This window comes from Nerophis lumbriciformis, linkage group LG02 (assembly GCF_033978685.3).
Source record: "Nerophis lumbriciformis linkage group LG02, RoL_Nlum_v2.1, whole genome shotgun sequence".
NCBI classification, from domain to species: domain Eukaryota; kingdom Metazoa; phylum Chordata; class Actinopteri; order Syngnathiformes; family Syngnathidae; genus Nerophis; species Nerophis lumbriciformis.
Window position 1 is genome coordinate 42,590,580 of NC_084549.2, and position 24,802 is coordinate 42,615,381.

Sequence of the window (24,802 nt, forward strand, 5' to 3'; positions counted from 1 at the left end):
GAACCCATGATGCAAGGCAGACATGTTGAAAAAATGTAAAGTACAACTAAGGTAAAAAGGCTGGGAATAAACCAAGTAGTCCAAAACAAAAAGCAAAGCAGCATTGTCTAGGAAAAGGTAACAAAAATGTGGCATAAAGCCAGATTGTCATGTCTGTGATCATGTTTTGTTTAGTTCTGTTCTGCTTGGTTTTTGGACTCTTTTTAGTTCCTGATTTCACTCCCTTGCCTTGTCACCATGACGACCATTAGTTTCACCTGTTTCACGTTTTGCACTCGCGAACCTGTTGTCAGTCATGTCTGTATTATTTAAGCCGATAGTTGCCAGTAAGTCAGCCTGGCGACATTATCATTATTCATGCATGTTCATAGTTTTCATGCTGATGTTAATTTCATGCTCCGTTCATGCCACAGTAAGTGTTGTATATTTCATGTTCATAGTTTTTGCCTTTGTGCTAGTCTTTTGTTTTCATTAGCCAAGTTTGTACCTCCGCCTTTGTGCGCACCTTTAGTTTGTACCTTTTGTTAGTGTTAAAATAAAATATGTCCTTACCTTCATGCCATATCCACTCCAACTTTACTTGCATCTCGGGAAAACAAACATCCCATAGTCCACGGTTTGACACAGATAAAAGTTGCAAACAAAAACTAGAAACAAAACAGAGATGAGGGAGCGTTGTCGACAAGAATCATGAATGAAATTTGTCGCCAACAAATTCATCTGCTGATAATAGTCTTTGACATTATTGGTTGTGTTTTTCTGGATATATACAAACATGCACAAATCTATACGACCCGTGAGTGAAGAGAAAAACATCACAAGTAAAAACTAAACACTTCACAAAGGCATGAATAACTTCCTCAATTTCCAAAGTGGACATTACTTTTCATGGCGATACGTCTATGATGCGAAAGCATTTAAAGTACCAGTAAAGTGGAAAAACAAGTTGACTTTATATGCTTAATTGCGTTTCATTATATCCATTAAACCATATCCAATTGTATTTACAATCCGCAAAGTATGTGGAAATACTGTCTCTCCATCCATCCATTTTCTACCGCTTGTCCCGTTCGGGGTCGCGGGGGGTGCTGGAGCCTATCTCAGCTGCATTCGAACAAAAAAAAAAGATAATGCATGAATGAATAAATTAATAAATGAATAGGTACACCTTCTGGTAACTAGTCAAATTCATTTTGTTAAACAGAAATGTTATTTGACAGATGGAGTTATTTGTAGAGGGATTTATTGGCAAAACAAGTAAATTGCCTTAACCCGTATTGTTAACTGCCTTTTGCAAGTAGTTTGACACCATTTAGAATGTACAAAGAAGAAAAAGACATTGGGATTGTGAATAATAGGCAAAATTCCAAAACTGGACTGTGTACATCAGTCCTTCTCAAATAGTAGGGCGGGTCCCCCTCGGGGGACGCGGTGTGATGCCAGGGGGCCGTTAACTTGAGGAACATTATTTTTTTGCCGTACTAGAATATGATGAAGCGTATGGAGCACTTGGCTTCATTGTAACCTCGTTGGGAGACAAAGAAAGACCGGTGTGTTGTTTCCTGTAATGTTAATAAGCTTACAATGCTATGCAAAGGTATAGTTATAACAATATTACAGACAAATTATACTATTTATAGTCATGGTGGAGAGTGTGGGGGGGGTGGGGGGGATATTTACTTCTTCCTAGGGCGTAACAAAAAATATAACATCCATATGTAAGCACATTTTGCTATAACAGCCTGGGAGAGTATAGAGTAGCTTTAGGTTTAAAGACATAAGAGTAAACAGCAGTCTATTTTATGGTGTGTTCACAGATTCAACAACTGGAAAGGCAGGTGACCGAGTCAGAAAAACGAGCTTTTACCGCTCAGCAGCAGGTAAGTCATAGAACAACTGCATATTACCTTAAAGATTGTGGCCATGTGCTTGTATGTGTTAACATATGTACAACTCCAGTTACAATGGACGGAGGACAAGCTGAAGGCTCCAGACGGTCAGTCTGAAAACTCAGAGAAGCTTTTATTTCAGCGCTGCCAAGAGCTACAAGCTTTAGTGCAGGAAAAAGAAGGCATCATCAACCATCTTGAACAGCAACTTGAAGAGCAGGTATCATTGTATTTTACATTTTAGCCTGCAATGCTCCATAAAATGCACACTTTTAAACATAAATATAACTGTTTGAAAATATATGTCTCATATCTTTCCTAAATAATGTATTATTTAGGAAAGATATGAGACATATATTATCAAACAGTTATATTTGAAAATATTTGAAAAAAGTATTCTACATGTAGAATACTTTTTTACTTCATTTGAGTGTCTGTTTTATGAACAGCGGCTGATATTTGCACTCTACCTTCCTGACATGTGCTTTGTTTTCTTGAAAAAGACACAGTCAAGACTTCAAGATGCCAAGACAGTAGAGGAGAAAGCGGCTAAAATCAAGGAATGGGTGATGCTGAAGTTGTCAGAGGTGGGGAAAAATGTCATTTAATTTTTCAATAGTAAGGAAAAGATTTGAATTACAACTGCCTCCACCTAAAATGTGTTTCTTCCTCAGTTTGAGGTGGAGAATGCTGCTCTAAGAGAAACCAACAAGCAACAGGACACTCAAATTATGGAGTTAGAGAAGAAAATAGAAGGTACCGGTAAGTCTGTTAAAACCACTGCCTTGGATAAGTGCTTTCCTATCTTCCTATCATGTTCTGTGGGTTAATTTTGCTCTACGAAGAGATATTCAATTTGATTCTGTTTTCTTGTTCCCTATTAATTTATGGAAGTGTATGGCTGGCATAATGGGGACTGTTTGCATGAGGGGTTTAGCCAGAGCACTCTTTCTGTAAATATGATTTTTGGAGTTTACCTTTCGTAATTATATGACTGGTCTTTTTTTTCCTTCTCTTCTCAAACCATGTGCTTTCCGGTGGCAATCTCATAAATCCTACAAACTCAAAAGTTTGTAATGTTTTCAAATAATATTCATAAATCGACTATTTTTATAATTAAGAGCATACACAAACTTTAAAGCTTCTAAATACAGTTTTTAACATTATTACAGCATCCTAAACATAAAATATAGTATATTTACATGTAGTCACTTTTACACTTGTTTTATCCATCCATTTTCTACCGCTTATCCCGTTCGGGGTCGCCGGGGGTGCTGGAGCCTATCTCAGCGGCATTCGGGCGGTAGGCAGGGTACACCCCGGACAAGTCCAATAAATACCAAAATACACACATCACATCCTGGGTAATTCCTCTCAGTTGAAACTGGGCTTTGAAGTGCTAAAACCATTGTACTAATAAGGGAGCACACACAATTATTTTGCTTAGTATCGTATCAGAGGCATCAGCATTTGTTTGTTTATGAGCTCAAACTGGCCGGAAAGAAAGAAAAAAACTATTTTGTGACCGTCGACTATTTGTCTATTGCTGTGCATAAAAAGGAAGGCTGGGAGGAGATTTAAAATTTGTTCATCATGCAGTTAACTACACCATTTAGAGAGCATCACAAACTATCTCTAACAAAGACAACAAATGAGATTTTGAAAGATTATGTTCATACACAAATGTGTAGGAAGACAAATATCTAATTTAGTGCCGCTTGGCAGCAGCACTAAATTATACTCAGTTGTATGAAATAGTTTGTACATTGCATAAAAACATTTCTTGAAACAAAGGCATATGCAAGTGTATTTCTGATCATTAATGCAGTATTTGTTTTTCCATGACAACCAATTTAACTCTTACTAATCCTGTAATTGTTTTTTTCTTTCTTTCAGAATTCGAGCAGAAGTACTCTAGTGGACGTGTTGTACTTTGCAGGCCGGGTGAAGCCCAGCGTGTCAGCAGCCTGACGTTTGGCTGCTTTCAGGTTAGAGGGAAAAGCCCGCGTCTCATAACTGGACCTTCACCCTCCCAGAGGAGCCTAAGCACCCCGGAAGAGACAAAAGGTAGGATCAACATTGGTACGAATACTTATGAGGAAGCAACTTCTGTTAATTTGATTTTTTTTTTTTGTAGAAAAATATGTTTGGGTCATTATTGTGTCTGAGGCAAATCATATTTGTCTTCTGAATTGTGTGGCCATGTAAGATGTAAACTTTGCAGGACAAGAGGCTAGACTGTAAAAATGTGCAATAAAAGTCATACTGTCAGTTACACTACTTAATTTATTAATATTGGTTCGTACCATTGTAATCTACAGCTACAAACATATTGTTTAAATCAGGGGAGTCAAACTCTTTTTCATCGTGGGCCACATTGCAGTTACGGCTGCCCTCAACACACCACTTGAAACTGCGAAACCATATAAATGTATAATCACCATGTGATATTATTGCACAATTGCCCCTTTCATTTGATTATCATCATATTATTTGCCAACAAACTTCGAATGGCCGCTACGGTACTGCACAGTCTACCAAGTGAAATTCCTGGTGTGCTAAATGTACTTGGCCAATAAATCGGATTCTGATAAGTCAAGGTGAAAAGCAGATGTTAAAGTTCAACTATTGTAGAATTAATTTCAAAAAGAGTTTCAATGACAATGCTTGGATTAATTTGTAGCATCAAACAATGAGTTTAGAAAAACTGCAGTTGCATGCGGTACATTTTTTCTGTCAGAATTTAAACACATTTAGCAAAAAAGCCTTACCACATTTTCAGGTTTTTGCAGCCACATAAATTTGATGTGGCCCCTGAGCCTTTAGTTTGACATCTGTGGTTTAAATGATGCCGAGCAAAACTGTTCATTAATATTGTTAATAAGGCAGGATTTTTTTATATTGGATAGTATTGGTATTGGATAATTGTTATTATTGTTACTGGATGATTCCATTTGGCAGGCATATTTAATGAAGTGACCTACTAGTGTCAACAATATAAGAGAGATGTTTACTGTGTTTATTTTGACAGACATGGGAAATATGCAGTCATCATCCACTGATGCTGAACTCCGTAGCCCAAATCAAAACAGACTCCTGGATAGTCCCCCAGAAGAGAACCAGACCAGTAATACATTAGAGTTTGGAGATGGTAGGCCAGAGTCTTGTAGTGTTTCCTCAGTGCTCTCCAGTGCTGAGGGAGGAGGAGGGTGTGAGGTCAAAGAAGAAGGCACGGCCACTGTTATGGAGTTAAGTCGTGTTGGGAGCGAGGCCTACCTGACTGCCTCAGATGACAGCAGCTCTCTGTTTGACGACGACATGCAGCGAGTAGAGCGAACCAGCTTCAATCTGCTGGGAGGAGCCTCAGACGGGGCCCCTGCAGGGTGTAAAATGAGGGAGGACTGCAACTCTGAGGAGCTCAACAAACGATTCCAGTCACAGACGCTTGACTCATCATCCTCATCCAGTGAACCTAAGACTCCCAGCCCCATCCTCACGCCAGCTCTCACTCCTAAACGTCCCAACCCACCCCAGGACTTTAGAGACAAGCCAGCCTCACCCAAGCAACCCCGACTGCGGACCCCAACAGGTTTGGGTTTGATGCAAGTAGTTATGGCTAAGAAACACCTGAGCCAACCATCCGTCAGCACAGAGGGTGCACACGGACAAACACGTAACGCTCTTAGCATGCTACGCTCACTCCGGCCACAGGAAACAGACCTTGACCAAGGCGAGGAGGTCGGCATGGAAACGGGCAAGGTTCCACCCCCGCAGATCCGCCACGGCTCTCGCGCCAAACCCGCAATGCTTTCCATACAGGCCACACCCGTCCCTTCTGATGGTTGTCTCGAAATAACCTTAGACAGTCACAGTTCACCTCCTACACCCCCTTTACACAGACTCCCCTCCTGGGTAAGCATGTGATTTTTTACATATAAAGATTCTCATACTGTACTGTATTCCATCCAGCAAAATATATTAATTTTAGATATTGTGTTCAGTCATTAGAATAAGGGTTCTTTCATGGTAGAGAGCACCGGTTCCATTCCAGGCCAGAGTTGTGTCAGGAAGGGCAACTGGCGTAACCATAGAGCCACATTTCATGCTGTTGTCCTGCTATGGTGACCCCTATTGGGGAAAAGCCAAAAGACAACATTATATTCTGACATCAGTCATTTATTGCGAACTTCAAATAGATTAGAATGTGCAGTAGTTACAGTATGTAATGCATTTATGTATAGCAATTAGAAAATCATTATATGAATTAGGGCTGCAATGAAATTGATTAATTTGATTAGAAAAAAGTTAAAATTTTTATTCTGTTGCTTCTATTCATCGTTTCATTCATTTATTAAAAATATATAAAATCTGGACCACATGGAGTGCCTAGAACTTTATATACACGGATTCAACCGCCGCAATAGAGCGCCATGAGAGCAGTGGTATGTGGGTGCCGTGATCTGTGTTTAAAGTATAATTTCAGTGTTAATGATGTGCATTCATTAGGGGAAAAAATGAAGGTTATGGAAAGCAGAAAATGTTTTGTTTATTTAAACTATTATCCCTAAAATACGCAGCATGGCTCTTAAGTGTGTATTATCTGATTACGGTATTTTGTTTATTTAAACTGTTATCCCTAAAATACGCAGCATGGCTCTTAAGTGTGTATTATCTGATTACGGTACTTGATTAATCGAACAAATTAATCGATAGATTACTCGATTATTAAAATAACAATAGCTGCACCCGTATTATGAATTTATGTTTACAGTGTAACATATAAAGTCAAACACAATCAATGACCCCTTTAGAATTTAGAATCACTTTTTGACTACACAGACAACACGTTACAGTACATAACATTTAAAATGCCATAAGTGGACAGAGAAGTTAACCACTATTAGAATCAGCACTTAAAACAATAACTTGTACTGTCTACTTAACTGCATCTTTGATGACAAGGGGGAGCCTGACCACTTTGAGTTGCCTCACATAAAGTAAACAGCTCACTTTCCCTTCTTCCATTCTAAATCTGCCCATTTAGTCATTTGATAATGAGCAGTCTGGACGGTAAATTATATTCTATGGTGCAAGTATACCTAATGTAGTGGACAGTGAGTACTTTTTAACGTGCTTGTGTTGCTATAGGAGAGTCGCATCTATGCAGTGGCTAAATCAGGAATAAGGCTGTCTGAGACATCCTACACAGACTCAGCTAGCAAAGGTAAGTGGGAGAGCATCATAACTAGTCCTAGTTCAAACTATGAACTCAGAACTCATACTCTTTTTTTTGCAGACTCCTCGTTGCAATCCTCTTATCCGGCCTTTGAAATGTACACATCCCTGGTTTATAAAAACATGAGCACACCAGTATACACTACTCTGAAGGGAGTAAGTATGATTGTGTGAAGAAATAGGATTGTGTTTTTAGTTTCCTGGTGAACACCAGTACTAATGAGTACTCTGTGTTTCTGCAGAAGGCCACTCTGCTGAGCAGCAGTCCGTTCTCAGATGAGTCCTCCAGCTCAGAGGAGTCGTCCAGTTCAGGAGAAGAAGATGGTTCCTTTTGCAGCTCTCACAACTCCTCCAGCTCTCACAAGGACAGTATCCCAGGCAGCCCACGCTCTCTAAAAAGAGGTCATTCCAATAGCAGATAAAGGAAAACTACTATTACTAATAGTACTACTAGTGGTTTGTAACAGGAATAAAACTGATACAATATTTTATTTCATAATATAATACCATAACATAACAGTTGTATTGTATTGGATAGTATAATAATATTCATTGTGAGTACAGATCAGTGTACAATCAAACATATTAATGAAAGTAACCAGGTAATGAAAGAATGCTTTTTCTTCAGTTGTTTTTCTTTCAGTGAGTCGCGTGTCTTTGCTTAGGAGAGATATGACGTTTGCGAAGGAGTCAAATCTTTTAAACGGCTCTTTTGAGTGAACAATGAAGACCAATGTATAGTTGCGAGTTGTTTGTTTAAAAGTCATTCTTACCCATGCATTTCAATAAACTAGGCAATGGTGCAAACATTATTAGTATTACAGTCACATAGAAATAGTCAAATGTACAACAAAACAAGTAATTTTACACAAATAATATGAATATCAAAATTCCCACAGAGGCATAAATTGAATAGTCTAAGACAGGGGTGTCAAACTTATTTTCATTGGGGGCCACATCGCAGTTATGCTGCCCTCCGAGGGCCACTTAATAATATCTACATTTTAAATTGCTTAATTACACAATTATTCATTGTTATATATTTTTACGTACACTGTAAGAAAAATATGTAGATTTTAGAGTAAAGTTTAGCTGCCGAAATTTTACCATAAAATGTACCATGTTTTTTACAATGTATACTGTAAATGTACCACTATTTTACTGTAAAATCTAAGGTCGTTTTTACGGTGTATTACTGTAAACGAAAAAACAATATTACAACTGTTTTGGTTTGTGTTTTTAAGGTAAAATTCTGGCAACTGAGCTACCAGTTTTTACTGAAAAATAATTTTTACATTGTACAATTTGATGGATAAGCTGCTTCAAAATAATGAGTCAAGCAGATATTTAAGTACTTATTTTGATGTTTGGAATGTGTGATAGTATAATATTTGTTGCAATATTAGATTAAGTTTCAAATATATGACATTGGATACAGTACATGTATTTTTTTCTTCAAAATAGAAAGTTGACTACATTTAGAAACAAATAGACGCATGGTAATTGCAGGCCTTTGCGGGCCACATAAAATGAGGTGGCGGGCCAGATATGGCCCCCGGGCCTTGAGTTTGACACATGTGGCTAAGACCTCTCGAGACTTGCCATACTTCAGTCTGTTTAGTTCTTTTTTGTGCACTGTAAAAAAAACAAAAAAAACAAGTCAGTCGATGTTATGGTAAAACGCTGGCGGCATTGTCACCAGAATTCTATTGTAAAAATTGAGTGTGGGACTGTTTTTCCATTAACAGTAATGCACTGTAAAAATGACCATAGATTTTACAGTAAAAAAAAAAACTAAGAGCGCCAAAATTTGAACGTCAAAATAATAGTGGTACTTGTTTTCAATTTACAATAATTCGATGTGAAAAAAAGAGCCTGAGCTAGTGCGCGAGGTGGAGAAGTTCCGGCTAGATATAGTCGGACTCACTTCGACGCACAGCAAGGGCTCTGGAACCAGTTCCCTCGAGAGGGGCTGGACTCTCTTCCACTCTGGCGTTGCCAGCAGTGAGAGGCGACGGGCTGGGGTGGCAATTCTTGTTGCCCCCCCGGCTCAGAGCCTGCACGTTGGAGTTCAACCCAGTGGTAGAGAGGGTAGCTTCCCTCTGCCTTCGGGTGGGGGGACGGGTCCTGACTTACGCGCCAAACAGCAGCTCAGAGTACCCACCCTTTTTGGATTCACTCGAGGGAGTACTTGAGAGTGCTCCCCCGGGTTATTCCCTCGTTCTACTGGGGGACTTCAACGCTCATATTGGCAACGACAGTGAAACCTGGAGAGGCGTGATTGGGAAGAATGGCCGCCCGGATCTGAACCCCAGTGGTGTTTTGTTATTGGACTTTTGTGCTCGTCACAGATTATCCATAACGAACACCATGTTCAAACATAAGGGTGTCCGTATGTGCACTTGGCACCAGGACACCCTAGGCCGTAGTTCCATGATCGACTTTGTAGTTGTGTCATCAGATCTGCGGTCTCATGTTTTGGACACTCGGTTGAAGCGAGGGGCGGAGCTTTCTACCGATCACCGCTTGGTGGTGAGTTGGCTGCGATGGTGGGGGAGGATGCCGGACAGATCTGGCAGGTCCAAACGCAATGTGAGGGTCTGCTGGGAACGCCTAGCAGAGTCTCCTGTCAGAGAGAGTTTCAATTCCCGCCTCCAGAAGAACTTTGAACATGTCACGAGGGAGGTGCTGGACATTGAGTCCGAGTGGACGATGTTCCGTACCTCTATTGTCGAGGTGGTCGATTGGAGCTGTGGCCGCAAGGTGGTTGGTGCCTGTCGTGGCGGTAATCCTAGAACCCGCTGGTGGACACCAGCGGTGAGGGATGTCGTCAAGCTGAAGAAAGAGTCCTATCGGGTTCTTTTGGCTCATAGGACTCCGGAGGCAGCAGACAGGTACCGACAGGCCAAGCGGTGTGCGGCTTCAGCGGTCACGGAGGCAAAAACTCAGACATGGGAGGAGTTCGGGGAAGCCATGGACTTCCAGACTTCCAGATGGCTTCGAAGCGATTCTGGACCACCATCCGCCGCCTCAGGAAAGGGAAGCAGTGCAATGTCAACACCGTGTATGGTGGGGATGGTGTTCTGCTGACCTCGACTGCGGATGTTGTGGATCGGTGGAGGGAATACTTCGAAGACCTCCTCAATCCTACAAACATGTCTTCCTATGGGAAAGCAGTGCCTGGGGTATCTGTGGTGGGCTCTCCTATTTCTGGGGCTGAGGTTGCCGAGGTAGTTAAAAAGCTCCTCGGTGGCAAGGCCCCGGGGGTGGATGAGATCCGCCCAGAGTTCCTTAAGGCTCTGGATGCTGTGGGGCTGTCTTGGTTGACAAGACTCTACAACATCGCGTGGACATCGGGGGCGTACCTCTGGATTGACAGACCGGGGTGGTGGTTCCTATCTTTAAGAAGGGGAACAGGAGGGTGTGTTCCAACTATCGTGGGATCACACTCCTCAGGCTTCCCGGTAAGGTCTATTCATGTGTACTGGAGAGGAGGCTACGCCGGATAGTCGAACCTCGGATTAGGGAGGAACAGTATGGTTTTTGTCCTGGTCGTGGAACTGTGGACCAGCTCTATACTCTCGGCAGGGTCCTTGAGGGTGCATGGGAGTTTGCCCAGCCAGTCTACATGTGCTTTGTGGACTTGGAGAAGGCATTCGACCGTGTACCCCGGGAAGTCCTGTGGGGAGTGCTCAGAGAGTATAGGGTAACGGACTGTCTGATTGTGGCGGTCCGCTCCCTGTATGATCACTGTCAGAGCTTGGTCCGCATTGCCGGCAGTAAGTCAGACCCGTTTCCAGTGAGGATTGGACTCCGCCAAGGTTGCCCTTTGTCACCGATTCTGTTCATAACTTTTATGGACAGAATTTCTAGGCGCAGTCAGGGCGTTGAGGGTATCTGGTTAGGTGGATGCAGGATTAGGTCTCTGTTTTTTGCAGATGATGTGGTCCTGATGGCTTCATCTGGCCAAGATCTTCAGCTCTCACTGGATCGGTTCGCAGCCGAGTGTGAAGCGACTGGGATGGGAATCAGCACCTCCAAGTCCGAGTCCATGGTTCTTGCCCGGAAATGGGTGGAGTGCCATCTACGGGTTTAGGAGGAGATCTTGCCCCAAGTGGAGGAGTTCAAGTACCTCGGAGTCTTGTTCACGAGTGAGGGAAGAGTGGATCTTGAGGTCGACAGGCGGATCGGTGCGACGTCTTCAGTAATGCGGACGCTGTATCGATCCGTTGTGGTGAAGAAGAAGCTGAGCCGGAAGGCAAAGCTCTCAATTTACCGGTCGATCTACGTTCCCATCCTCACCTATGGTCATGAGCTTGGGGTTATGACCGAAAGGACAAGATCACGGGTACAAGCGGCCGAAATGAGCTTCCTCCGCCGGGTGGCGGGTCTCTCCCTTAAAGATAGGGTGAGAAGCTCTGTCATCCGGGAGGAGCTCAAAGTAAAGCCGCTGCTCCTCCACATCAAGAGGGGCCAGATGAGGTGGTTCGGGCATCTGATCAGGATGCCACCCGAACGCCTCCTTAGGGAGGTGGTTCGGGCACCTCCGACCGGTAGGAGGCCACGGGGAAGACCCAGGACATGTTGGGAAGACTTTGTCTCTCGGCTGGCCTGGGAACGCCTCGGGACGAAGTGGCTGGGGAGAGGGAAGTCTGGGATTCCCTGCTTAGGCTGCTGCCCCCGCAGCCCGACCTCGGATAAGCGGAAGAAGATGGATGGATGGATGGATGGATTTTCATATCTTATGAAGTTTAACTAGAAAAAAATTGATTCAGTTTTCACATGAAGCGTCCATCCACATACTGTATGGAGTAGGTGTGAAATGCCATTCAAAACAGATTTCTACAGAGCGTCCTCTGTACGTACGCATTGGAGTGTTTTGCTGACAAGAGAATATGTTTACTTGCCCTAGCAACCAGCATGTGAGTTAGCAAAACTGAAGTGTGCCTCTGATCACTTTAGCATGAGCCTGTGATTGATGCAATAGTAACGCTTTGTATGTCACAGAAAGTAGCATTGTCAAGGAAAATATTTAATAAGAATACCCATTACCAAAAAAAAAAAAAAGCCATTATTCCAAACGCGATCACATGGACCTGAAGCCTATCCCAGCAGACTAGTCGCCAAGTAAATCTATATACAATCATTTACACTCACATTAACACGGTCAGTGAGGACTAAACCTAAGCTGCCTGCAACTGAAGCCAGGCGAGTCAAAAACTAAAATATTAAAACATTATTGTGGCAATTTTGTGAATTGGTCTTTTTAGTAAAGTCCAATTTATGATCATTTCCAGTCATCTTCTTTGTACTTTTAGCTTTATATATTTATATTACAAATGTCCTCAGTGTCCATCCATTCATCCATTTTCTACCATCCATTTTCTACCGCTTGTCCCGTTCAGGATCGCGGGGGTTGCTGTAGCCTATCCCAGCTGCACTCGGGCAGTAGGCGGGGTACACCCTGGACAAGTCACCACCTCATCGCAGGGCCAACACAGATAGACAGACAACATTCACACTCACATTCACACACTCGGGTCAGTTTAGTGTTGCCAATCAACCTATCCCCAGGTGCATGTCTTTGGAGGTTTGAAGAAGCCGTATATTGTTAAAAACATTTTTTTAATCTGTGCAGCTAACAATGCCAAACCTCTTTGCCTGCAGCGGTGTCCGTGTCTTCAATGGCATCAGAATGCGACTACGCCATTCCACCTGATGCCTATTCCACCGATACCGAGTGCTCTGAACCAGAACAGAAACTCCCCAAAACTTGCTCCTTGGCTCGAGACAACTGCAAGACCGTATGTACCTTAATTTTACACAAACAATATTCTAAACATAAACATCATCTCAAGAGAATTTAGGAAGACATAAAGACTAAAACAAATTACATAAAATAACACTGCTTTGAAACTATGGCCAAATTTGCATTTTTGACCTTAGCACAGCAAAACACATTTAGCTTTATAGTAGTTTGCACTTTCTCTTACAGATATGTGCTAACATTAATATTTCTGTTACACTTGTACTTAGGATGAAATTTGCCATTATTATTGTTTTGCTCTGATTTTATGTTGCTATTCTCTGTGGAATTTGTTTCCTACTGTTTGTTGAGCTACAGTATATGAGAGCCCTGTGACTAACAGATGACCAGTGCAGGTTGTACCTTCTTGGTCTTTTATATACAGTGATAGCTCAGTTTTTGTGAGTAGCTGTTCCAAAAGGTCCAAACACAGAATCGTATAAAAACCCAATCAAATTTTTACATTAAAAAATATTTGAATCCAGTTAATCCGTTCCAGAAACACAAAAATCACAAAACACGTTTTCAGATAATTATACAGTAGTTAACCATGCAGAAAATAATGGAAAATATGTATGAATGACAAATGAAATAAATAAATAAATGTTTAACATCACTTTCACCATTATTGAAAACTTTTGAAAACAGCGATGAGCGAGCGACAACAAAAGAGGAAGGAGTAGGGCGGGGGGAAGAGCTATGCAGCTGCTCTTTGACTCCAGTCTGTTACAAACTTAAATCTAAAGAGTGGACGGTTAGACCTGTAAAAATACTCACTTAAATTACTCACTTAAATGCTATTGTAAACTTTTTTTTATACAGGACAGGAACTCTGGGAAGTTAGCCTGGCCAGTATGTTAATTATACACACTGGCCAGGCTCACTTCCTTTACTGTGTCTTAACCTCTGCAACCTGTGTTAAAGTTTTAGAAACCCGACATTATAATCGTTTTGTAACGGACGCTGCCAAGAGTTATTTCTTGAATTAAATAATGTTTCTCACCTTTTTTATTGCTATATGGTGGGTTATTTTGCAGTCATAATTGATGTTAAAAAGCTTAGAGACTGAGTTACTTGTACAATTGAACAATATTGCAATCTAAAATATGAGATTTGTCAATACAAACCAGCATTAAAAAATATGGTTGTATTACTTACAGATACAAAGTCTCCGAGGCATATGGATATTAGAAAGTACCCAGTAACAAACGTGTCCGCATCATTCAATTGTCTGCGTAATTAGCTTAATTAAATTACTTACTTGGTGTGACCAAAAAACAATCAGTACCTCAATTTAAAAACAGCATAAGTACATTCCAGATGGTTAATAATAAATAGGTTAGTGTTTTCATAGCTACCTGAGTTATTATACTTGAGCAAATCTAATAAAAGCACGTATGATTTGTGCTGATATTGTATCAGATTAATATCGGCATCAGCCAATACGCAAGACTCCAATATGGGTATCAGTACCAGTTGGACACCACTACTTTAAACATATTGAAGAAGATTGCATGTTGCAGGAATCAATGGAGAAATCAGGTTACCTGCTGAAAATGGTGAAGACTTGGAAGAAAACCTGGAAGAGACGCTGGTTCGTCTTGAAAGATGGAGAGCTCCTCTACTACAAATCCCCAGTGAGTTTGTCGCCTCATAGTTATCAGTTCCACATCTGCATGCAGCATATTTCGTATATATGGTATATTTTACAGATCTTGAATCAATGCCAGTATACTGTAAGTTGTTTGTATCACATTTATATTAATGCAGTGACTCTCAAACTGTTGTATGTGTACCACTAATGGTATTTGGGCTCCATCTAGTGGTACGCCAAAGAATCACTGGATTGGATGAAGTACAGTGTTTTTATCCCAATATTTAAACACTGTTCAAACTTTGTGGAATGCTACTGTGGCCAAAAATATTAAATATATTTGTTAAATAATACCTCTGTCTTGTTTTAATGTATTCTTAGGCATACTTTGCTACTGTATTATAATGTTGGTCATTATGATGGTACTTGGAGAGCCAAGTTTTTATCTGGTGAAGTTCTTGCTGAAAAAAGTTTGAGAACCACTGTGTTAAAGAATTCGAAAAAGCCAAATTATCTCAAATTATAGTAGGATATTTTGCTAAGAACTTCCTCTGTGAAAAATTGATGTCACACAATTTTTTTGTTGTATGGATTTTAACCTATGTAAAGCAGTGTCCTGATTTATGCTTTTATAGTAATAGGCAGAACTGCCAACATTTTTACCAGTTTGTTTCCTCTTGCCTAGCCTCCAAAACACCTCCAAAATAATCTAGCCTCGCAGAGTTTGGTCGGCTTGTATAACTATTTTTTTGTGTGTATACTTGCTCAGATGGTGTGCAACCAACCTCCAATTTCGGTTGAACATTTGCAAAAAAAGTTAACTGTTGCAACGCATAGTTCCAGTTGCAATAACACTCCACTTCTATCTTTAAATAACATTGTTTGCTGCGATGATGGATGCCAAAAACCTAAATAATTTTTAGTTTTGGTTGCTTGCCTAGTTGCCGTCACGTCATGTACTCAGCACTGACTAGAGCTGTAAATGCAGGGGTGTTCAAAGTGGAGCAAAAAGGTAATTTATAGTCTATGGCTTTTTTTTTTTATTATTAGCCTGTGGTACATTGAAGAAATACATTTAAACAAAAAAGGCAACAATGTAAAAAAAAATAAAGCAAAACACCATCATGTAATCAACAAAAGCATCCCTTTTACAAAACTGACTGTAAATATAACATAGGGCAGCACGGTGAAACAAGGGTTAGTACATGTGCCTCACAATACAAAGGTCCTGGGTTTGATCCTGGGCTCAGGATCTTTCTGTGTAGTGTTTGCATGTTCTCCCGTGACTGCGTGGGTTCCCTGCGGGTACTCCGGCTTCCTCCCACCTCCAAAGACATGCACCTGGGGACAGGTTGATTGGCAACACTAAATTGGCCCTAGTGTGTGAATGTTGTCTGTCCATCTGTGTTGGCCCTGTGATGAGGTGGCGACTTGTCCAGGGTGTACACTGCCTTCCGCCCGAATGCAGCTGAGATAGGCTCCAGCACCCCCCGCGACCCCATAAGGGACAAGCGGTAGAAAATGGATGGTTGGATGGATGTTTGATATAAATATGAAAAAATGTACAACAATATTATAGTAAGAAATTATGACATTTATTCAAAGTTGGCAGGTCTAAAAATGGTGAGAGGGATTTGACCTTATGGATGTGCTGTCAAAACATTTTTTAAACAGATTAATCACACTTTTAAGATGTGAGTAATTATGATTAATCACCTAATATTTTGACACAAATGCAATTTTATTGTCTGAATGTCATCCCGGAATATTTTTTTTTTAATGATTTAATAGAATGTAGGTAATTTATTTCGTCAAAACTTGGTAACAGTGTTATCTAGTTAAAGGGAACTTTTCTAGCGAGCACACCAGCCAGAGTCTTGTCACTCATCATTGCACTAATCGTATGCATTGACCTGATCACTGACTGTATAACAACTCGTGTAGTCTTTTGAAGGTAAAAGAGCATGTACAGTCAAAATAAATTGCATGATTGATCTGTATTGATACATGTTTAATGCAATATTTTTTGGTGGTTATTCACATGTGTTAACTTGTTAAATTTGACAGCCCTAATATGAATATGACGCATATGTGGCTGTTTTCCACTATTGTTTTGTTGACCCTTTGATTTACCATTACGTTTACATAGAGCGATGTGATAAGGAAACCTCAAGGTCAGATTGAGCTCAACGCCACCAGCAACATTGCACGTGGAGAAGGAAAACAAGTACTCCAGGTAGGAAATTTTAGTCATTTGCTATGATAAAACAGCAGATGTCGTTATGAATTTAGATGAGATAATTGCGTGTAACTTCCTTTTTGATATACACATCCAGAGAATTTCCTTCTCTTTTCCCTACTGGTATTTTTCTGTTGTGTGTAGATAGTTACAGGGAAGCGAGTGTACTATCTCAAAGCAGACTCCCCTAACCTGCTGGATGAATGGCTCAGAGTACTGCAGGCTGTGCTGAGAGTCAAAGCTGCAAGTCCACTCTTCACTCAGCCGGATATGCGGCCCACCATGAAGGGACATCTTATCAAGGTCACACCATTCAAATGACTCATTCACAATATGCAGCTTTTCCCAAAACTTTACTCCTGTGCTCGTTTATCAATATTCGCCTTTTACTGTATTCTCACTGTCATAGGAATTGCTAACTTGCTACATTTCTCTTGTAAACGACAGGTAAAACATGGCTACTCTAAGCGGGTTTGGTGTGCTTTGATTGGTAAAACGCTATACTACTTTCGCAGTCAGGAGGACAAGGTACATCACGGTCACAGTTTTGAGGAAACAAATGATGTTGGAAATAACACATATAACCAACTGTTTAACAACACAGAGCATTTACTATGTGATTCAGTAAATTAGGCCACTATTGAACCGATCTTTTCATCCTTATCATAATTACTGCAGTGACTTAAAAGCAGTATTGCTCTTTGCAAATGCGAAAAGGCAGTCTTTACTGATTTACTGTATTATTTGTGTATGTTCTCAGTTTCCACTTGGTCAGATTAAGGTTTGGGATGCCCAAGTGGAGGAGGTGGACAGGTCTCAGGACTCCGATGATGATCTGAAAGCATGTGTGGACAGCTTACCGGTAGTTTCCTTCACCATCGCCATTCACCCGCAGGATCAAGAACCAACTTACCTGCTCATTGAGTCTCGCCATGAAAAGGTATGTATCTCTACCACACATCACAGAGACATGACTTCTATCTGTATCTGACTAACGTCAGGGTCTTGTTCAGGCCTCATGGTTGTACCATCTGAGTGTCGCAGCAGCAACCATGATGGGAAAAGTCGGCACTGAATTTGAGCAATTGGTGGGGAAACTCTTCCAACAGAATGGAGATCCAAGTTAGTGTTTCCTGGCTATGAGTGAGCTATTTGATAAGATTTTACCTTCACTGTTTCTGACAACAATTTCTGATTGAAAAGATTCGGTTCACAAATGTACTGTGTAAACAACATTATGCCTGTATTCTCTTTCAGGCTGCTACAAATCATAGTCTCAACATTTGTTTTTTGTGGTCTGCAGGGCAAAAAACAAATCATGAAATACATGTACACACATACTGTACAGTATTGTAGTGTAAATATTGTGTGCAGTGCTATTGGGTATCACAGGTTAAGGAGCAAGATTGAGTTACTTAAACAGTCCAACTTAACACAAAATGCTTAAAGAGGCCCTAACATACGTCTTTCCAGATGTGGTATCGAACAGATTTCCGATATCAACTTTAACTTTTTATTTCATAAGATAATGAATTTTAGGTTTTTTATTAGCAGCATAGTGATAAGTAGTTAAGAATGACGTGTATGCAGTAAATAATTTGGTTTGTCACTCGTCATTAAGTAATGATAGTGGCTTCCGCAGCCAAATCTGTTGAGAACCACCAGACCTACCTGGCGGTCACTGCTCCGCTGCAGATTGCCACTTCACGGACAGTTGTTTCCTTTCAAAGCACAGTTTGACGGCAAATTTTTCAATATTCATCCAGTTATATGTAATATCCAGTTTGCTGATAACCATTAGCATGTAACCTTTTAAGGGAGGGTTGTCTCAATGCAGCTATAACATTGTTGTGGAAGGAGGCTGTAACCACATGGAGAAGAATGCAGATTTACTTTGTCCACAACTGTAAATGTGTGGAGTATTTTATTAAAATGAATAATGCCCTGCAAGGATCCAATATTTTTTTTTTTTAAACCCTGAAATTAGCAGGATAGGCCCCTCTTAACTAAGGCAGTAATATTAAAAAAGGTGTTTTAACATAATTTTTTTACATTTTGTATTGTGTTGCAATTTGTTAGATTTTTCTAGGGTTACTTCCTTCCAACTATTTCAACGTGTGATGTTAATACTTTTTGTTATCCGTTAATTTCTATTCATTCCTTTTTGTTGTTGAAATGATTCATTAAGTTGGAAGCGTGTTGAGGTGACTCTTTGATTTTTCAGACTCACAGATCTGGCGACACCCAATGTTGTCTTTCAGTAAGGAAGCTCTGTCGTCTCCTCTCACCACGGTGCCTTCACAGGCCCTGCAAACAGAGGCTGTCAAACTCTTTAAGGTGCGGAAAGTACTGTATCATTATGTTTATTCAGAAAAATATTTACCTTGAAGATTCAAATATTGACACAAACATAAATTTAGTATTCATTCATTTATTTTCTATGGCTTTTTGGTTGCCAGTCAGTCACAGGTAGGAAAAATACATATTTGATAAAATATGACATTGTTCAATTTGGTAGCGCACATGGTTGTTATAGTTCTGGGTTTGGATCAAGTTTGAATGTTTTCATAATGTTTCACGTCATTATATTGACAGGTACACCTCTCAACAGATTCATACTCAATTAAACATCACAGGGTCACTTAAATCAGTATCTCACCGAATGGGTGATAAAGCAGACTAGATTAAGACTAAAAGATTAATACCTACATCTATTTAATCACACTTCACGTGTGTGGCTGGAAGGCCATTGGTACAATGGATCCAGAAAGTATTTACAGCGCTTCCCTTTTTCCACATTTTGCTGTTACAGCTTTATTCCAAAATAGAATAATTTCGGGTTTTTCCCCCTCAAAATTTCTACATACAATACCCCATAATGACAATGTGAAACAGTTTCAATTTTATTAAGAAATGTTTGCAAATTCATTAAAAATAAGTTTTGACAGCCTTTGCTCAATACTTTGTTGATACACCTTTGGCGCAATTACATCCTCAAGTCTTTTTGAATATGATGCCACAAGCTTGGCACACCTATCTTTGGACAGTTTTGCCCATTTCTCTTTGCAGCACCTCTCAAGCTCTATTTCTATCATGTTTGATGGAAAGCGTTGGAGCCCAGCTATTTTCAGATATGTTCAATCGGATTCACGACTCTGCCCTGACTGGGCCACTCAAGGACATTTACAGAGTTGTCCTGAAGCCATTCCTTTGATATCTTGGCTGTGTGCTTAGGGTCGTTGTCATGCTGAAAGATGAACCGTCGCCCCAGTAAGAGTTAAAGAGCGCTCTGGAGCAGATTTTCATCCACGATGTCTTTGTACAGTGCTGCATGCATCTTTTCCTCCATCCTGATTAGTCTCCCAGTTCCTGCCACTGAAAAAACATCCCCAAAGCATGATGCTTCTACTACCATGCTGAGCTGTAGGGATGGTATTGGCCTGGTGATGAATGGTGCCTGATTTCCTCCAAACATGACGCATCACAACAGAAAATTTTGTTTCTCATTGTCTGAGAGTCTTTCAGGTGCATTTTGGCAAACTTTTAAGAAGGAATTGTCAGGAGCCTGTTTGGCGGTGTAATTGGACCCCAAAGCAGAGACTCAGGCAAAAGTCAAATACAATAAGGGAGCACACAGTTGTGAAAAAAACTTTAAAACTCTTAAATCCAAAAGATTAACAAAAAGTTGCCGTGAAAAAAAGAAGTTTGAGAAAAACAAGGTATGAAAGAAAGGGGTGAAGCCACTGAACAAAAACTGGAAAAAGGTCAAAAGTAAAAACTTACCTGACAAGAAAGTCAAAGGGTCAATAACTTAACAGACTAGGGAACCAGAGCAGGCATCAAACTCAGATGCCTGCTGTGTGACCAGGTGACCTGATTTGAAACAGCAGAGCTTATGAAGGCCTGTTTGCAGAGTGCAATATGGAATAGTGGCTCTGCCACAGGAACACTAAATATGGGCTCTGCAGCAGAAGACATGTTTTGAGCGGATCTGGCATGGCACGGTGAACACAGAAGCATGACAGGAATGGCTTCCGTCTGGCCACTCTAACGTACAGGCCTGATTGGTGGAAAGCTGCAGAGATGGTTTAAGGTCTATAAGGTTCTCCTCTGTCCTGTCATGTTGCTTTGACAGAGTGACCATCGGGTTCTTGGTCACCTCCCTGACTAGGCCCCCTCTCCTCTGATTGCTCAGTTTAGACAGCTGGCCAGATCTAGGAAGAGTGGTTCCAAACCTCTTCTATTTACAGATGATGGAGGCCACTGTGGTCATTGGGACCTTCAAGGCAGCAGATATTTTTCTGTACCCTTCCCCAGATTTGTGCCTCGAGACAATCCTGTCTTAGAGGTCTACACACAATTCCTTCGACTTCATTCTTGGTTTGTGCTCTACCATACACTGTCAGGTGTGGGACCTTATATTGTGTGCCTTTCCAAGTCATGTCCAACACACTGAATTTACCACAGGTGGACTCCAATTAAGCTGTAGGAACATCTCAAGTTGAAACAAAAGGCTCCTGATCTCACTTTTGAGCCTAATGGCAAAGGCTGTGAATACTTATGTACATGTGATTTCTTAGTTTTTTTCCATTTTAAATCAATTTGCTGAATATATTATATAAAAAACATTTTCATTATGGGCAATTGTGTGTCACATTTTTTAGGACACAAATTAATGTATTCCATGTTGGAATAATGCTGTAATGTAACAAAATGTGTAAATAGTGAACTGCTGTGAATACTTTCCGGATGCACTTGTATGTACATTGCACTTCAGAGCTACTTAATTTATTAATGATTCAGGATTTTGAGACATGCTGCTTATACCAAAGTTTGAAACATTTTCTGCAGTATTTGTCAGGAAAATACAATAATTTTCACACCTTTCTTCTCAGACTTGTCAGCTGTTCATCAATGTGGCTATCGATGCCCCAGCCATCGACTATCATGTCTCTCTCGTTCAGAGTGCCCAGCAGGTGTGTCTGACCCACCCGGAGTTACAAAATGAGTTTTTCTGCCAGCTCATTAAGCAGACCCGAAGGAGACAGCCGCCCAGCCAGCAAGGACCCGTGCAGGTGAACATGCTCATCACAGTGCCAGCAGTAACCTAGGGCCTCATATATTGAGAGTTGTGTGGATGTCCTACTAAAAGATGACGTACCCTCAAATCCAGTATTAAAGTGTGCGCACGCATTAATTCTAGCACTTTTTTTTTTTTTTTTGCATCCCAATCAATGTGGAATTGACCACACATGTTGGAGTGTAGCTGGTCACACCCTGTCCACGCCACCATTTAAATATGCAAATTATATTTAAAATAACTATGCGCCTAAGATCCTACACTCTGCACAATCAGGAAACAAAGATAATGAAATAATTCACAGACATGTAGTAGGAGGTGCTTCTTGCTGAAGTGAAGGCGTGACAAAATATACTTTTTAGTTAAAATATACTTTTTGGCATGCTGTCCCCTGGCATTTCCAGCAAACGAAAGAGGGATGACTGGGATAAAATTTGTGTGAGGCTGTCAATGCTGTGGAGTCAGAACCGAACACAGGAACAACAAAGAAATAAGTGGTAGTACATCAGGAAGAAGGCGAAGAAGAAAATGGATGTGGCCAAACAAGGCGAGGGGACCGAAGATAAAGTAATGCTCACCCCTTTGAAAAGATAGTCCCTGCAATGATGTGTAACCCTTTAGAAGAGGTGGGAGCACATTAACCTCAAAATAAATTACACTGGAACTTCACTCTTTTTTACTCTAATGATGGGACAAATCTCTCTTTCTCCTTTTATTTTTGGACTTTATTGTCTCTTTTAAAAGGTGAAAAACCTTTGGAGAAGGTGGAAACACACAAAAGCAATTAGGGACCAATATAAACAAATTACATTTCAATTAACCATTTTTGAAAGTAAGGTGTTTTCAAAAGTACATATACTGACCCTTTACAGCTTGGATTTGACATGAAACATTTAACAACCAATTAAAATTAAAATAAATTCAAGATATCAAATCAAAATACCATATTTTTCGGATCATCAATCGCTCCGGAGTATAAGTGGCACCGGCCGAAAATGCATAATAAAGAAGGAAAAAAACATATATAAGTCGCACTCGAGTATAAGTCGCATTTGTGGGGGAAATTTATTTGATAAAATCCAACACCAAGAATAGACATTTGAAAGGCAATTTTAAATAAATAAAGACAAGTGAACAACAGGCTGAATAAGTGTACGTTATATGAGGCATAAATAACCAACTGAGAACGTGCCTGGTATGTTAACGTAACATATTATCCATCCATCCATTTTCTACCGCTTATTCCCTTTTTTGGGGTCGCGGGGGGCGCTGGAGCCTATCTCAGCTACAATCGGGCGGAAGGCGGGGTACACCCTGGACAAGTCGCCACGTCATCGCAGGGCCAACACAGATAGACAGACAACATTCACACTCACATCCACACACTAGGGTCAATTTAGTGTTGCCAATCAACTTATCCCCAGGTGCATGTCTTTGGTAAGAGTCATTCAAATAACTACAACATATAGAACATGCTATACGTTTACCAAACAATCTGTCACTCCTAATCGCTAAATCCGATGAAATCTTCTACCTCGGTGTCACTTCTAAACAACTCTGCCAACTCCAAAGGTAGACAATGGGCCGCTTCCTCTTGCCGTTTTCTGCTGCATATTTCACTACGTCCAGCTTGTAACCTGCAGTATATGATTTCCTTTTCGGTGCCATTTTTGTTCAGCCCTTCTCAGTTTTTATAAATTACCGCCAATGTAGAAATGATCCATTTTAATAGGTACGGAAGTAGTAGCAGGTAGCATCTTTTTTTTCCACAATGCACTTCTGCCATGACCCACAATGCACTTCTGCCATGACCCGCCCCCGCCAAATTTTTATTGGTTGACGTATGTGTGTGACGATTGCTGATATACGCCTAGTCTCTTACGTGAATGAGCTAAATAATATTATTTGATATTTTACGGTAATGTGTTAATAATTTCACACATAAATCGCTCCAGAGTATAAATCGCACACTATGAAAAAAACTGCGATTTATAATCCGAAAAATACGGTAATACAGGTCATCTCACCGTCAGCCATCCTAGTCTCTGCAAACAGTTGGGCACTACTGCACTAGGCAAACTCTCCTAGAGCAGTGTTTGTTGTACTGAAGTCTGAGCTGGAGCTACAGACTTAAAGGAGTATTTTTTGCTTCAGGTGAGAGCCTTCCTGATTGCTGAATGGCCTTCAGCTGTTGAGAAATTTTGACTGTGATTCCAGTTCTCTCCTCTAGGGGGAAATGGGAGCCAAACTCACATTTTAAAATGAGGCTATTCCATTGTTTGGGTGAAGGCTTTGGCCTTGAGTAGAGTTTGCCAACACAATGGCTGTTCTGCGAGACACACAATGGGTAGATGACAAGAGATACACAGATACACACAATGACTTCAGGACAACTCTGTAAATTTCCCTGAGTGAACCACCCAGAGCCCAGACAGGAGAATGTGTTCCTATTTCATTAGAGCATGTCTCCTAAACATTAAAACACTATTCACATAAATGACCACAACATCGAGCAGTGCAAACATGGGTTTATTTACTATCAAATTTGTATCTTTTGTTTTTTAAATTAAATCGGCACTTACTGGATAGTTGTTTTAGTAGCAGTTAAACTAACATGTCACAAGAGTGGCGATACTGCGTACATGTTATCACGTCTGTGGTGAGCAGATGCGCAGAGGGTTGATATAGTGCTTGCATGGCCTGCTAACACTCTTTTCTTTTCCCCAAATATTACTTTTTATGGATTTATTTTAGGAGCAAAATTCAAATGAAAGGTTTGAAATCCGTACTCGCAGGCATATGCAGCTCTTGTAGGTGCATATGCGAGTGAAATACTCGCACTGTACAGCACAGCATAGGCAAGGTTTGTACACCAAAGCATACTTTTATTTGGTCTGTGGTTTGTAAATTGAAAACTTTGTACAAGTAGGGTTGGTTAACCAGTCACAACATTAGGTAC

The 24,802-nt window shown here is 40.6% G+C and overlaps 1 protein-coding gene and 1 long non-coding RNA gene across 2 annotated transcripts in view; one reads left to right on the forward strand and one right to left on the reverse strand.

The window, feature by feature from the left end:
• Positions 1 to 24,802, forward strand: part of plekhh2 (pleckstrin homology domain containing, family H (with MyTH4 domain) member 2) — a 75,698-nt gene that overhangs the window by 25,354 nt on the left and 25,542 nt on the right. Inside the window, exons 3-20 of the mRNA XM_061963115.2 lie at positions 1,818 to 1,880; positions 1,960 to 2,109; positions 2,393 to 2,476; positions 2,564 to 2,645; positions 3,786 to 3,956; positions 4,921 to 5,801; positions 7,038 to 7,113; positions 7,186 to 7,280; positions 7,367 to 7,526; positions 12,792 to 12,928; positions 14,454 to 14,567; positions 16,674 to 16,760; positions 16,908 to 17,066; positions 17,211 to 17,291; positions 17,524 to 17,703; positions 17,777 to 17,885; positions 18,988 to 19,100; positions 21,659 to 21,838. Of these exons, the coding sequence (XP_061819099.2) occupies positions 1,818 to 1,880; positions 1,960 to 2,109; positions 2,393 to 2,476; positions 2,564 to 2,645; positions 3,786 to 3,956; positions 4,921 to 5,801; positions 7,038 to 7,113; positions 7,186 to 7,280; positions 7,367 to 7,526; positions 12,792 to 12,928; positions 14,454 to 14,567; positions 16,674 to 16,760; positions 16,908 to 17,066; positions 17,211 to 17,291; positions 17,524 to 17,703; positions 17,777 to 17,885; positions 18,988 to 19,100; positions 21,659 to 21,838 (2,922 nt within the window). The remainder of the gene's footprint in view (positions 1 to 1,817; positions 1,881 to 1,959; positions 2,110 to 2,392; positions 2,477 to 2,563; positions 2,646 to 3,785; positions 3,957 to 4,920; positions 5,802 to 7,037; positions 7,114 to 7,185; positions 7,281 to 7,366; positions 7,527 to 12,791; positions 12,929 to 14,453; positions 14,568 to 16,673; positions 16,761 to 16,907; positions 17,067 to 17,210; positions 17,292 to 17,523; positions 17,704 to 17,776; positions 17,886 to 18,987; positions 19,101 to 21,658; positions 21,839 to 24,802) is intronic.
• On the reverse strand, positions 6,144 to 23,982 carry LOC133608007 (uncharacterized). Its single transcript, XR_009815479.2, has 3 exons — positions 23,871 to 23,982; positions 18,994 to 19,070; positions 6,144 to 7,516 (listed from the first exon to the last, which is right to left on the reverse strand). It is a non-coding gene; the product is annotated as an uncharacterized lncRNA (long non-coding RNA).